Source organism: Myxocyprinus asiaticus, chromosome 12 (assembly GCF_019703515.2).
Source record: "Myxocyprinus asiaticus isolate MX2 ecotype Aquarium Trade chromosome 12, UBuf_Myxa_2, whole genome shotgun sequence".
NCBI lineage: Eukaryota > Metazoa > Chordata > Actinopteri > Cypriniformes > Catostomidae > Myxocyprinus > Myxocyprinus asiaticus.
Genome location: NC_059355.1, coordinates 25,689,275 through 25,704,425, shown reverse-complemented (window position 1 = coordinate 25,704,425; position 15,151 = coordinate 25,689,275). Strand labels below are relative to the sequence as shown.

The 15,151-nt window shown below is 36.5% G+C and overlaps 1 protein-coding gene across 2 annotated transcripts in view; it reads right to left on the bottom strand.

Annotated features, from left to right (window-relative positions):
• Nucleotides 1-15,151, bottom strand: part of LOC127449647 (lipoma-preferred partner homolog) — a 297,225-nt gene that overhangs the window by 104,655 nt on the left and 177,419 nt on the right. For both annotated transcript variants that reach the window (XM_051713194.1, XM_051713195.1), the window contains exon 6: nucleotides 14,396-14,953. In XM_051713194.1, the coding sequence (XP_051569154.1) occupies nucleotides 14,396-14,953 (558 nt within the window). The remainder of the gene's footprint in view (nucleotides 1-14,395; nucleotides 14,954-15,151) is intronic.

The following is a 15,151-nucleotide window of genomic DNA, read 5'->3' as shown; positions in this document are numbered from 1 at the left end:
AGTTTACATGCACAACAATACTATAAAAAAATGACACAAAGAATCCGACAACAAATGAAAACCGTATTTACAGATTTGAAATCATCAGATTTGAAATCATCAGGTTTTTCACTGCTTTTGACATCAAAACATAAATGGACACACACACAACAATACGGACATTGTATAAACCTCTAGAACAAAGGTGTTTGCACAGTGAAATCAGGCTGATGAGTAAAAATATATGTGTGCCGATTAATTTAAAGTGCTTACATGACCATACATGTTGTCAATTTATTAAACATAATTGGTGTAAACCGTGCATGTCAACACACTCACAGTTGGCAATCGTGCTCCTCTATAGAGAGCTTATGGGGTACTGACACTTGGTCACTTCATGTTTTTATTTTTTTATTTTATTACTAACCAGACAGGTATCTGATAATGAAAAGGCCAGATGTAAATGCTCTCCAAGACACATGCGAGATGAACAGCATTCCTGTAAAATATGAGACTCGGCCAAGTGTAAATGCATCTTGTCGTTCGAGTAACATGATCACACATGAAGTCGGCATGTAGTTTCCGAGGTTTCCAGAGCCCTACACTCAAAAATATATTTTTTACACAGATCATTGCAAATATCTCAAACCATTGGTGATCAGGAACCACCACAACAACAACAATTACGTGAGGGATTTACATCGATCTCAAAGCCCTGCTGACCAAAAACCACCACCACAACAACAACAAACAATTGCGTGAGGGATTTACATCAATCTCAAAGCCCTGCTGACCAAAAACCACCACCACAACAACAACAAACAATTGCAGTAAGTCATGGCATCCACTCATGTTATCGCTCCGTGCATTGCATGCCACATATTTACTATAGATTTACACACTTCAATTTCATAGCATAACTCCATCAAATTAAATTAAATTCAAGTCAAGTCAAATTTTATTGTATAGTGCTTTTCATAACAGGCATTGTTTCAAAGCAGCTGTACATGAAATGATGCTATAACAGAAAATGAATGAATATAATGCCAATATTAGCTGGCACATGCTGCAGTTGGTCATCATCACTCAGCGACACAGTGGGAATCGGACATCAGACAGGACCGGAGATGGATCTGGCAGGCTCTTGTAACCGAGGTTTAGACAGGGAAAGAAATGGAATAAAATAAGCGTAGATGCCATTCACTTAAAAGCAGGGTTAAAGAATTAGAAAAGTTTTTTCGGTTCTGGCAGACCTAACTAAAGCAGCATAACTATGAAATGAGAGATAAATTAGGTGTATGCCTGGATGAATATATAAGTCTTTAGTCTAGACTTAAACTGAGAGAGTGTGTCTGAGTTCCGAACACTGCTAGGAAGACTATTCCATAGTTTAGGAGCCAAATATGAAAATGATCTCTCTCCTTTTGTGGATTTTGATATTCTCTGTATTGTTAACAGGCCCGAGTTTTGCAATCGTAGTGAGCGTGATGGATTATAGTGTGATAGAAGGTCACTTAAATACTTTGGAGCTAGACCATTCAAAGCTTTGTAAGTAAGTAACAGAATATTTTAAATAATACAAAACTTAACAGGTAGCCAATGTAACGCAGATAAAATGGGGCTGATATTATCGTATTTCTTGGTTCTAGTTAGCACTCTAGCTGCTGCATTTTGAACCAAATAACGTTTATTTATTAAACCTGCAGGACATCCACCTAGTTATGCATTACAATAATCTAGTCTTGAGTTATGAATGCATGAATTAGTTTTTGGGCATCAGAAACAGATAGCATGTGTCGTAACTTAGCAATATTTCTGAGGTGGAAGAATGCAGTTCTACAAATATTGGAAATGTGTTTTTCAAAGTTTAGATTGCTATCAAATATAACACCTACATTTTTTGCTGTAGAAGTTGACATTACAGTACATCCATCAAGAGTCAGATTGTATTTTAGTGTCTTATTTTTGTAGGATTTTGCTCCAATAATTAGTACTTTGGTTTTATCGGAATTGAGTAGTGGATATTTTTAGCCATCCACTCTTTGATATAATTTATACACTCTGTTAATTTGGAAAATTGTGAAATTTCATCTGGTTTTGAAGAAATATAAAGTTGGGTATCGTCAGCATAACAGTGAAAACTAATTCCATGTTTACTGATAATGTCTCCCATGGAGAGCATATATAGGGAGAAAAGCAGAGGCCATACAACTGTTCCCTGTGGCACTCCATACTTAACTTTAATATGATCTGACAGTTCCTCAATTACACAGACAAAGTGGTAGCGGTCAGAGCAATAGGACCTAAACCAAGCTAATGCCTATCCACAAATGCCAACATAATTCTCAAGCCTATCCAAGAAAATGTCCAGATCTATGGTTTTGAAGGCAGCACTAAGATCTAAAAGCACTAGAAGAGAAATGCAGCTGCAATCAGATGATAAGAGCAAGTCACATGTAACTCTGATAAGTGCAGTCTCTGAACTATGATGGGGCCTAAATCCTGACTGAAATTTTCTGTAAAAATGAACATAGTTGGGAGTACACTTCCTTTTCTAGTATATTTGACATAAATGAGAGATTTTAAATCTGTCTATAATTAGCCAATTCTCCTGGATCAAGCTGTGGTTTCATGATAAGCAGTTTGATAACTGCCAGTTTAAAGTTTCTTGGGACATGCCCTAAGAATAATGAGGAGTTAATAATATTAAGAAGAGGCTCTGAGATGACAGGAAACACGTCTTTTAGGAGTTTAGTCTGTATTGGGTCTAACATACATGTTAATGATTTTGATAATTTTTGTTAGCTCTTTCCGACCTATAACAGCAAAGGATTGAAGTTGCTCATAGGGAATCATTTTAGTCTTCTGGGGTTCTGTGGCAGATGGATGCGTAATTCCAATTTTGTTTCTGATAATTCGATTTTATCAGTAAAGAAATTCATAAAGTCATTACTACTATGCTGAGATGGAATATCTGTTTCAACAGAAGTTCTATTCCTAACCAATTTAGCCACAGTACTGAATAAACACCTAGGATTGTAGTGGTTATTTTTTATGAGTTTGCTCAAATATGCAGACCTGGCAGTTTTTAGAACCTGTCTGTTGTTAGAGACACTATCCTTCTAATATTGTACTCTTCCACTTATGCTCCATTTTCCGGAGTGTGATCATTGTACCATGGTGCGGAATCTTTAATCGAAGGGGGGCGACACTATCTAGAGTGCTAGAGAAGACTGTATCCATATTTTCTGTGACAACATCAAGTTCTTCTGAACTTTTTGGCATACTGAGTATTTGAGACAAGTCTGGAAATATGAAAGAATATTTCTACCTGAACGTTAACGTTGTGTAGACTGAGTTACCTTTGCTAAGCGCAGCATACAAGAGACGAGGTAATGATCTGAGATATCATCGCTCTGCGGCAGAATTTCTATATTATCAACATCAATTCCATATGACAAAATTAGATCTAACGTATGATTTTGGCGATGTGTTGGACCTGTCACATATTGTGACAGTTTAATCACAATAAAAGTGGAAAAGCGAGTGTGTGCAGTAAAATGGGAGAGATTAAAGATTAAATGCTGAAAATAGAAATATAAGCAATGCTAAGCAGCCTACAAACACAAGTGCTAGCAGCAACAGGATCAGGAAATAGCATCAACACAGGAAACAGCATCCCTGGAATGGGATGACACTGTTTCCTGTCACCACAGGAAACAGCGTCATCCCATTTTGAGTAATCTTTAATAAAATTAAAATAATAAAACTGAAGTATATTCAAATTGTATTCACTGAATTTAGTTAAAGCTTACTCAATTCAATTTGATGGAATTTAGTTCTGAAATTTAAATGCGTAAATCTTAAAATGAAGCCTATTTTTTTTTTTTTAGTGTAGGATCGGCAACATTATGCCGACTCACCTACAAGCACCACCTCTTATCAGACATTTTTGCATTGGCTCCAGTGTGTTTTCCTTCCCTTTCCTTCCGGCACAACCGGAAGAGTGTTGCATCAGCTGCGTGGGAGACCCGGGTTTAGATCTCATGGTGAAACCAGGAAGTAATCAAGTTAGCATAATCATTGACGGGTGCTTTCCCCTCTAACATTACATTTTTTACTCCACCGATGATTTGGCTTAGGTTTGGTGTTTGGGTTGGTGGGTACAGTTTCCTGCACAACTAAAAAAAAACTCGCATTACACAAATGATAATGGAGCTCACACAAGCCCATAATGACACTTACAGCTTTGGACACTGGGGGCAGTGTTTTGAATTTCGGTAAGCAAAGACCAATTTTAGCTAAAGAAAAGTCTACCATACTGTTTACGATTTTACTGTGAGATCAGTCTGGTTTAAGCATCTGGTGTCAGCATAGCCCTACAATCCACACAAAAGTGAGCAATCAAGGATGGGACACATAGATGGAGCATTTGCAAAATTGTCATATGAGCATTTAATAAAAACATCTGAAACTTAATGAAACAAAATGCTGACTCCGTTCTCTCTCCCATTTTACTCTTTTGAAAATTAAATGCTGATGACAAAGAAAGTGACACACAGTTGTATCCTTATGTATCACAATCCTTGAAGCGATTTGAGCTGCCCCTTTTTTTCTTTTTTTTTTTAATAAAATTTTTTTTTCTAATTTAGCAAAATTTCAATGCTGCGTATAAGCATCATCAACTAAATTAACGTAATTGATCCTTTGCATATAGCGTAAGAGTAGTAGATTGGATTTATTTCAGTTTTGTGGAGACACATTTATTTGGCCAAGTGTAAATGGAATGTACATACCCAATCGGATAGCAATCTGATCTATCAAGATGCATGACGTGAAAAAGTGTGAATAGATTATGGCGCTTAGAGAAATCATAATTACAGAAAGGGGTGAAATCTGCAATATTCAGTCCACATTTTATTAAGCACAAATATTCTCAAAATATAATTTCATTAACAAGTCGTAATTTAAATGTCTTCATCAAGACCCAGCTGTGCTGCTATGGCACAAAACAACTCAGCAACATAGTTTAGACACACTTTGAAAAGGTTCATCTGCAGGTGAGATGCAGATGTGGTATCACAGCTGTTTGTCTTTTTGGATCAATGGGGAGCAGGGATGTCAGGGGTTGGTTAAGACAGACAAGACTCCATCATGTGGGCTTCATCACAGTGTTCATTGTGGCACACCATTAAGTACACACACAAAAGTGTTGCTTTTGTAAGTAATCAGAATAAAAACAGTTGTGTATAAAAAGTATCTTACATAAAAAAACTCCTATCATACAAGATGCCCATGAACTAAATATACTTATTAGCATTTAATGACATGCTTCTCTTTCTCCAAATGTTCAAGAACCAACATGGATAAAATATTGACATGACAAATCTGTATGAATATTCAGAATTTACAGGGGAAAAAAATGCAATTAGAATATTCTAGAGGAAAGAAACCAATCAAAGAGAAATTAAAAGACCCATAGAAACAGCATCTTTTGTTGATCTGATGCACTATTTTGGGACTAAAGCTGCCATCTCACAGCCTAATGTACTTGTGTTTCGAATAATGTTAATTTGTTTTCTTAATACATGAGGCTGCTTCCCACAATGTGGTATTTATTTTGTGTTTAGTTAAACACAGTCCTTGATGAGCTATTCCCAGAGGCTGGGCTGCAGTTGTTTGTACTGGTGCATAAAATCCTTGAATTAGTGTGGACTCAAGGGTTTGTTCTGTTCCCCAGACTGTGGCTATGGAGAGTACTATACATGGAGCTCGCAATAGCCATTGCCAGAAGAAAAATGAATCATTCTACTGGTTTTTAAAATTGTCTCCCCTACTAATATTTGACAATTTATTCTTTGATATCTTTCAATGGCACTAAGCTGCTGATCATGTTGTTTATTTGCAAATCACAGCATATTTGTGTTTTACAATGAGTAAAACAGTGAAATATTAATGATAACTTGTTAAAAGTACATTAGAATCTGCGTGGAGTAGGAATGACCTGCAATAACACAAGTGAGAAAAGACACATCCCAAGTGCCTGCCACTTATCATTCCATCAAACATATATATTAGTAAAAGTGTATTGCATTACACTAATTGGACTGAATGTTTTTATATCCTTGGGCTGAGTGTGAAAGACATTTTCAGATATTCTTGGAATTATTAAAAAGAGTAACTGATTCTCAGATGCCTCAAGCAGACTTTCGGCAGAGGATTTTGCATCAAAGGTAGTGACCTAGAAGTTCTGCCAGTGGGTAAGACCAGCAATGAGACAGAAAACTGCCATATGGCATTCAGTGTTCATTCAGTGTCAACAGCTTGTTTGTTCTCTTGTTTTGACTGATGTTCTCTTGCCTGGCTGAATCACTTTTATAGCAGTGGGTAATATGAGCACCATGGCTTTTAAAATGTGGAGCTTAATTTTATACCCAAGGACACAAAACAAGAAAACATCACTGTCCCGAAGTGACTGAAAATACATTAAAAGACTGATGGGTGTGACCAAACACGAAGAAACAACTTCGACGTAACTTCATGTATGTACTGAAATTTATGGAGGAATTCTTGACCATCAATGAAAGACGTTTTGTAGGTATGCAGGTGTGTACAGGGCTTGACATTAACACCCGCCCACCCACCAATTGCACGTAGAAATCGGCAGTGGCGGGTAACTCTGTCACCCTTACTAGCCACTTTGGCGGGAGGCAAAGCAAATTTAACTGTATTGATCTCGTGTTCAGCACCTTATAAGCACTAAACATCTAAGCACTAACATCTGTGCGAGGTGAATGAAGCGTGCTTTCACACGAACCTCCGCAGCATACAACAGCATGCTCCAGAGATAGAGCCAGAGCTCTGGGACAGTGCAAACTGAAACTTGCGTGATTCAGTTGGGGTTCACTCGATATCGCACAGCTGGTGACCCATTTGAATTCTAATGAGAATCATCTTCTTTAAAGCGATATATGGAGGAAGTCGAACCTCTCAAACTGCTAAATAGACCTGACATTAAAAAGCACTGATGAGGTAAAGAGACAACAGTGTGCCATGCATCAACATCGATTACAAGGTTTTTTAAAATACACATTATCATTCAAACTAAAATGATTTTACTGCAGTAACACCAACTGGTAACTGGTTAAGATGCATATTAAATAGATTAGGGTGAATCTATAAGACTTTTTTATTATTAATATTATTCTGTCATCATTCACTCACCTTTATATTGATCCAAACCCATGAATTTTTCCATTTATGGAAAAAGGTGCAATGAAAATGAATGGTGAGTGACTGAGTTTAATCTATCTTACATCTCTTTTTGTACTCCATGGAATTGTTAATTGTGGAAGTTATAGTTAAAGGTTTCTAAATGTGTTTGTCATTATGAGTCACTAAATGAGTTGTTTCTTGACAAATACTAAAGTTTATCTTTAAGAAAGACTATCTACATTAGCCTAACCACAGTATCGTGGAGTCATCCATGGTCTGACATGTGCTTATGGCATTATTATTACAAATGCCACAGTAAAAAAAAAAGGTAAGTGCAATTTAGAATGGTTAAAGGGGTTACAAGTGGCTAACATCTGGACTTCCATGGACAAAGGGACAAATTAATGACAAAGTTTTCCCCCTGTTCTATCCTACTCCTGTTCTAACTGGTCATGTTTCCCTTCAGATATTCTAAAGGAGACTTAAATCATCAGGCCTGTGTCTCTGAATTCTGAACTAATTTCATTCTTGTTCAAATAAAATCTCCAAACAAATGCATGCAGTTACAGTACAGTTCCTTTTATCACTTTTTGTGGGGCAGGGGATTTTGGCTAGTTAAAATTATGAGTGGCTAGTGACTTTGGAATACTAGCCATAGCGGCCGTTGAGCCAAAAAGTTAATGCAAAGCCCTTGGTGTGTAGTATAAAAAACGTCAGTAATGTGAAATTTACTCAAATCAAGTAATACATTACAGATCACCAATTACTTTTCTAAAATTGTAAGCAGAATAATTTACTGATTACTTTATGGTACAAGTAACCGCATTACTATTTAATTTATTTTAAGTTACTTATAACCCCTACTAACACTTTTCATATTTAGAATATTGTGTATATTTCCTCCTCGTCTATTTCCATACGCAAGTCATACACACAGCACACCACGTTTCCCCCTTACAGCAGGCCACCTTTCCCCCTTACAATGACTTGTTATGGGGTGCAGGGCGTTCAACTGTCACAGAAATGCAAATTGTTGTATGTATGACTGTAATTTATGTTTTGTTTGTAAATGCATTCCATGTGAATAATTTTATTCCAGCAATATGTGTAATGTAATTGTAACTTAATTGAAAGAGGCCTTGTGAGATAGCAATGTGTCCAATGGTTGCACACATCAAAATCTCAGCAGCAGATCATCAACTGCATCAGTAATACTGACTGATCAGACATCATTCTCATTTGACAAGTCAATCGGCTCGCATGGTGTAAGCTGATTGGTCCTTTGTCTTGTAATCGGGTAGCCAATCAACTTGCGTCTCTTTCTTTGCCTAACATTTAGATGGCTCAGTTTTGCAGATAAGCTGGTTTCTCTGCAGTGTGCTGCATGAGTTTTTCTCTGAAAATGCTATTTTCTGGGGCTTTCCTTCTACCAGCTTGCACGGTATGGTCTGCTTTTGGCCATGGCACATAGCCTTTGCAAAATCAGGCTGGCACACATCGCTTTCTTAGGTCATTACATTGAATAAATTCACACATACAGTATCTGGGTTAAATCACTAGTTATATGAACTCTGGGCTTTCCTGGCTCAGGTACACATCATGAGTAAGGTCACTAGCCATTTAGCCTTTTTTGCACATGAGTTTCTCCTGTAATGATGGACCCCCCAGCATGAGTTCTTTAAAGTTCATTAGCGTTACACCATTTTGCCTGTGGCCAAGGCACACCCAGCCAGCATACACTCTATGCACACGGCTCTTCGGAGCAGCAGCAGTACATAAGGCAACAGATCTGCTTGGTTGGGGGTTTGTGTTTTTTGTTTGTGTTATTTACAGCTTCCCTGCTTTGTTGGGGGATTGTTTGTAATTTCAGTTTGTGCAGCAGCATGTCATACATGCTTGATGCAGCATGTTTTGCGTTTTGTCTAATTGTGCAGCAGCAGCATGTCCACATGTTAACTCTGTATGTATGTGTATTTTCTAGTAGTAGCAAGTCTCCGTTCTTGCTCTGTAGAATCAGCAGCAGCAGCAGTAGCAGTGTTGCAGATCTAGTCCACCAAGACCAATATCCAATTAATATGCCATACCCACATAAACATGCTAAATCTTTTAGAGAGTTGTCATGACTGAACTGCTTTTGCATGTTATGTTGTGGGGAAGAACATATTCAGATGCAGAGTTAACCTTTACATTTTTATATTTTTAAGCACAGGGCTTTGACTACAAAAAAATCCATAAAATTGACAAGAATCTACAAAACGAGTACAACTATAAAATTTGAAGTTTTTTGACATTGCATTCCCCTTTCTATTTAAAAAAAAATAATAATAAGTTAGAACTAGATGTCAAGTTGGGGGGACAGGGAATAAGGTTACAGAGATAGGGAAAGTAGAGAGAGAAAGAGAGAAGTGTGTGAAGTATAAGATGAGATAAACATTCTGTTATTATTCAGACAAATAGAGTCAGATGGTGTAAAGCCCTACAGAGAAGAAGCATTAACAATTCATAAAGGTTACAATAACTGTTTATTCTGAAGATTTCAACAAAGGAAGCTAAGAAACTCCCTGCTATATTGTCATCTGAATCAATTAAATCATAAACACAAACTAAAGTAGTGTACACACACACACACTTGCACACTTACAGTAGGATCCACTCACAATTCACACAAATATACAAAAATTTTGTTCAGTCAAGTTTGATTTTTTTATTAGGTGTCTGCAATGTTAAGTCAAGCTGTTTCTTTAAATGAGCTGTCAGGACTGTGTAAAGAATCAAGCAAAGAATTAAAACATGAGCATGTTTTGTGTGGTAACCAAACTTTGAAAATTCTCTCCCTCTCTCATGCACAATCAATAAATCATAAAAATACACAAGCTACAAGCATAAACACACAATCATGGGACATGAACACAGATAATTAATTACCACAAATGTATTATTCATCCTCACACACACACACACACACACACACACACACACACACACAAACACACACACACACACACACACACACACATACTGTAGCCACACACTTTCAAAGTATTTTCATGAATTTGCATAGAATAAGGACAGCTATGTGCTCATGTGTGCCTTCCCTTCATCACAGCCTGCTGTTTCATAGAAATGAGCAGAACATTTCCAGAGCCTTGCTGATTTGCTGTCTAAGTTTGTTACATATAAGAGGCTCAATGCAGTGTCCTGCAAAGGTACAGTAATCAGATCCTTAACCAATTCTCTAATTTAACTAAGCTAAAAAAGTTGTTTATAAGTTACTCAAAAAAAGTAATTCATAAGAAATTATTAATTACTACTTTATAATTGTAATCAGATTACTGATTGACAAGGGTGGAAAGAGTACTGAAAAATAATACTCAAGTAAAAGTACTGTTATAGTAGAGTACAGTAGTTTGAGTAGAGTAAAAGTACCTGTCCTAAAAACTACTCAAGTAAGAGTAAAAAAGTAGCTCATTTAAAAGTACTCATGAGTAGTGAGTATTGAGTACTGAGTTGTGAAAGCTATGCCCATTTATAATAAAAACTCAATGCTGCAATTTAAAAATGTAGCACACCATAATTTACATTCCCTTCTATGGCTGTTTGGCAGTAAGAAAAAAAATAGGTATTTTATAGGTGTTTGTGATTGACAACTTTAAAAATACATCACTTATCTATGATACTGTAAACACTACATGAATGTGATTAAAAAATAATAAAAAATAATAAAAATAATAAAAAAGGGCGATATGATTACAGAAATGAAAAGATGAAGTTATTTTCAGTATCATAATGTATGAAACAATTACATTAAATCAGTTTATGTGTAGGGTTTATGTCAAAATTTTCCTTAATGCCGACTGAGAGAGTTATTGTTGTGCATAAAACATGTTCAAAACAAGGCAAGGAATGCAAAAAAAACAAAAAAAAAAAACACTAAAAAAGCAGGGAGGTCATGTCCCGCACAATAGAGGTGGTAGAGCAGTTGTTTGGTACAGGAGCCACATTGGGCTTTAAAGGAATAATTCACACAAAAATGAAAATTCTCTCATCATTTAGTCACCCTTATGCCATCTCGGATGTGTATGCCTTTCTTTCTTCAGCAGAACACAAATTAAGATTTTTAGAAGAATATTTCAGCTCTTTTGGTCCATACAATGCAAGTGAATGGGTGCCAGAATGTTGAAGCTCCAAATATCACATAAGTCAGCCTAAAAGTAGCCTAATCTATGTGACTCTAGTGGTTAAATCCATGTCTTCAGAAGAGATATGATAGGTTGGGTGAGAAACAGATCAATACTTAAGTTCATTTTTATATTCATTTTTACCTTCAGAGCTGAAATATTCTTATAAAACAATTTCTTTAAGTAGCACATGGGGGGCCACATTGTCCTTTTTTTGAGATACAATGTTCCACATTGATTTAGTTCTTGTATCTTTTAAGCCCAGAAATAGTTGTGTTCTCATTCTAATGCATGATGCACAATTTTCTGAAGTTTGTGACTAATGGAATGTTCTGCCTGAAGTATTGCTCTACAAAGGTTGATACTTTTCTATCAGGCATTAGAAAAAACATGATAAAGGCTAAGCAAAATTATAAATTATTTTATCATCTCCACTTTTCTGGTAATTTATTATATAAATTAACACACTCTCTTCAGGGGTCGGTATTATAAAAAAAAAAAAAAAAACTATCAATATTATTAAAAAATATTATTATAAAAAATTTCACTGTTTTATTCTATTACATTAATACTTTTAATGCTACTCAAGTTATTCAGCCAGAAGTAGTGAGTGGTTTTCTCATTTCCTTGTTATTGTTGTTTGATTAATAGCCTTTATATGACATAGGCCTACTAGACAGTGCTCAATTTAGTTACATGTACACTTCAAGTCCGACATTTTGATGAAAATATGCTTTTTGTCCCGCTGTGTTCACTTTAGACCAAACCGACTGCGTTTACATTAATGCCTCATCAAGACGGGCATTGGCGGAATTATAAAGTGTATTTGACCATTTAGGCACGTACCCGCATTAGCGCACAAACATTAGCCGCCTGTCAATCAAACAGCACGCAGCTACAGACATCAGGAAATAAAAAGTCAATATTTTATATTTTATTTAGATCAACCAACCAGTGGTTGTCTTGCTATCGCGATTGATGTAATGAACACCCCTGTTCTAAATGTAGATCATAGGCTAAGTATAGAAAATTACTCAAAAGTTTATCATCGATATCGATCTTTATTTTTTATTTTTTTTTTTCAGATAAACATCAAGATTGTTTTATCACCCAGCCCTATTGATAACATCGCCTTAATCTCGCACATCAACACAATAATCTCAGTGATCGAAAGCTAATTTACAGGCTACATTATAGACACAGAATCTTGTAAGCTGAAATATGAAATTTACCTCGATATGTTTCTTCAAATTAGAGGCAGGATTAATGCTGATATCTGGCTTGAGCAAATTAAACTCACATGACACAATCAAGCAATTGGCCTTTTTCACTGTGAAAATCCCTTTTAGGTGCGGCCGTGATGTTCAGGTGTTGAAAATGTGTATGAGGCATCCTTCAAATCCATAACAGTTGGCGCCGATCTGCAGCTGCAATTCAAGTTTTTTACGTGTGATTTGATTTGACGGGAGTCATGAGACTCTCCCTAGCCAATCATGTTGATGGATAAAAATAAAATCAGGACAGGGTAGTAGTGAACACAGACGGTGGGAAAATAGCGCAGTGAAAGTACAGTTACAGCACTTAAAATGTACTCAAGTAAAAGTAAAAGTATACAATTTTTAAACTACTTAAAGTACAATTCCTGGGAAAAACTACTTACAGCAATGTGAGTATTTGTAATTCGTTACTTTACACACCTGCTGACTGATTACTTCATTGGAAAAGTAATCACATTACTAATTTCTTCCTAAAACACCTTTCACAGAAAAGCTTTTGTTTTCCAATAAATAATTTCAAATAATGTCTATATTTCCTCCTTGTTCATTGACTTGTTAGGGGGTGAACTCCCTTGCAAACAGATGTACATATTAACATAATTCATGTTGTAAATGTATTCTACAGTACATTTATAATATTATTTAAGAAACATTTGTAACCTATGTAAAGTAACAAAAAGTAATGAAAGTCAGTAACTGAAAGTCAGTAACTGTAATCTGATAGCAAGAATTTGAACTTTAATGCACTACACTACCATTGTTCCAGGCAGGTCTGTTCTAGGTATTTCAGAATTCAACATTTTTAAATAGTGTTAAATTAAATTCTAAATGTGATTGCAGTCAGGGTTGACTGGGTCATTGTAGGACATTTACCTTATTGTAAATGAGAAACTGCTATTTTTATTTTATTATTATTATTTTTTTTTTTTTTTTATGAGAATGAAACTGGATATTTTGCAGTATTTCCCTGTATTTAGCACCATACATTTTGCACAAAAGCAATCTTTGCAGCTTTTACAATGGGGTAAGAAAACTTAATTGGAAAATTATCTGAAAACAATCAGGTAAATTGATATTGTTTTAAGGATGTTCACCTATTAATAATGGAAAACAAGACATAAATACTGATTAAAAAAAAAAAAAAAAAAACAGTGCTAGTTGGGACATCCAAATATTTGAACAGTGCTTTTGTCCTGTACCTGTTTCCTAATTTTCTAAGGACCTAAAAGACCAAAGAGCATTTGACGTAAAAGTACTTTAACCTTTTCAGAGGTTCTTTTGTCTTTTTGGTCTTTTGTTACATCTCCTCTACAGACTCAAAACATGAATAATGGTCATTGTGTGTTACTATCCAGAATATGTGATAGCTATTTTAGCTGTTTACAGGTAGCAGTCAATAGCAAGGTAATTTTGCCCTTCAAAGACATTTTGTTTTTCATTCGGCAACACACAAAGAATGAATATTTATGCAAGCAGGTTATTTCAGTTAAGAATAACTTTCTAACTATAACTCTGAATGCCATTTAAATAATTATATTTGAGTTTTAATGCTTTGAAATTCAAGTATCAGAGGTAACAGTATTTCATACATTTAATAATTTTTAACATCATATTATGGGTCAGAAAGTTTATGTAAGTATCTATAAAACTTCCTTCTGGCATCAGTCTTTAATGGAAATGCTCCTCCATCTATTTTAAGTTAACTCTGCTGTTGTTTGGAATGCAGGTAAAGAGAGTGATCCTTACCTTATGAGGAATAGAAGGCCCACCAGTGAAGGGTGCCAGGCTGGCTGGAGGGTCAGTGATGTAGGTCTTTTTCGGAGGGGAGGGCTGGTATCCTTGGCTGGCTGGAGGAGGAGCGTGGTGACTTGGCTCAGCTCTCCATGTGTTGTGACCTCCATAACCAGGAGCCCCACCATAGTGTTGTTCCTGGTAGCCTCCAGCTGGGCAAAATCCTGGCTGCGGAGGGCCGTAAGCGAAGTCAGGAGCTCTGGGTTGAGTCGGCATGTACTGCACTTGGGCTGGGCTGCGGATCGGCTGCTGCTGGGGGCCAGGCTGTGCCGCCCTGACCTGAACATTGAAGGTGGGTTGGCTTGGGGTGGAGGCAGTGGTGTAGGATGCTGGAACGGGTTGGGGAGTGGGCTGGTATTGAGGGCGTGGAGCAGGGGAAACCGCAGTTGGAGGGGCCTGCAGTTTCGGGGTGGATTTCTTGGTAGCTGTTAGAGGAGGCTGGGTTGGAATGACCATGCGCCTGTAGCCTGTGACAGGGGCGTTGGAGCCTGACACAGCTGGGCTGGCAGAATTCTGTAAGAAGTAATAAACATTACATTCAGTACAACATTTAAAGAAAGTTACGCATACACTGTATTACTGTTAATTTGATCCATTTCATAAATCTAGTGCTAGCACTAACACAAAAAGCTCCTGAAAATCTTTTGGTATTACAGCATTCAAACATGCTTCACTCAGAGATGGCAATTCATTACATCTGTCTCCTTTTCA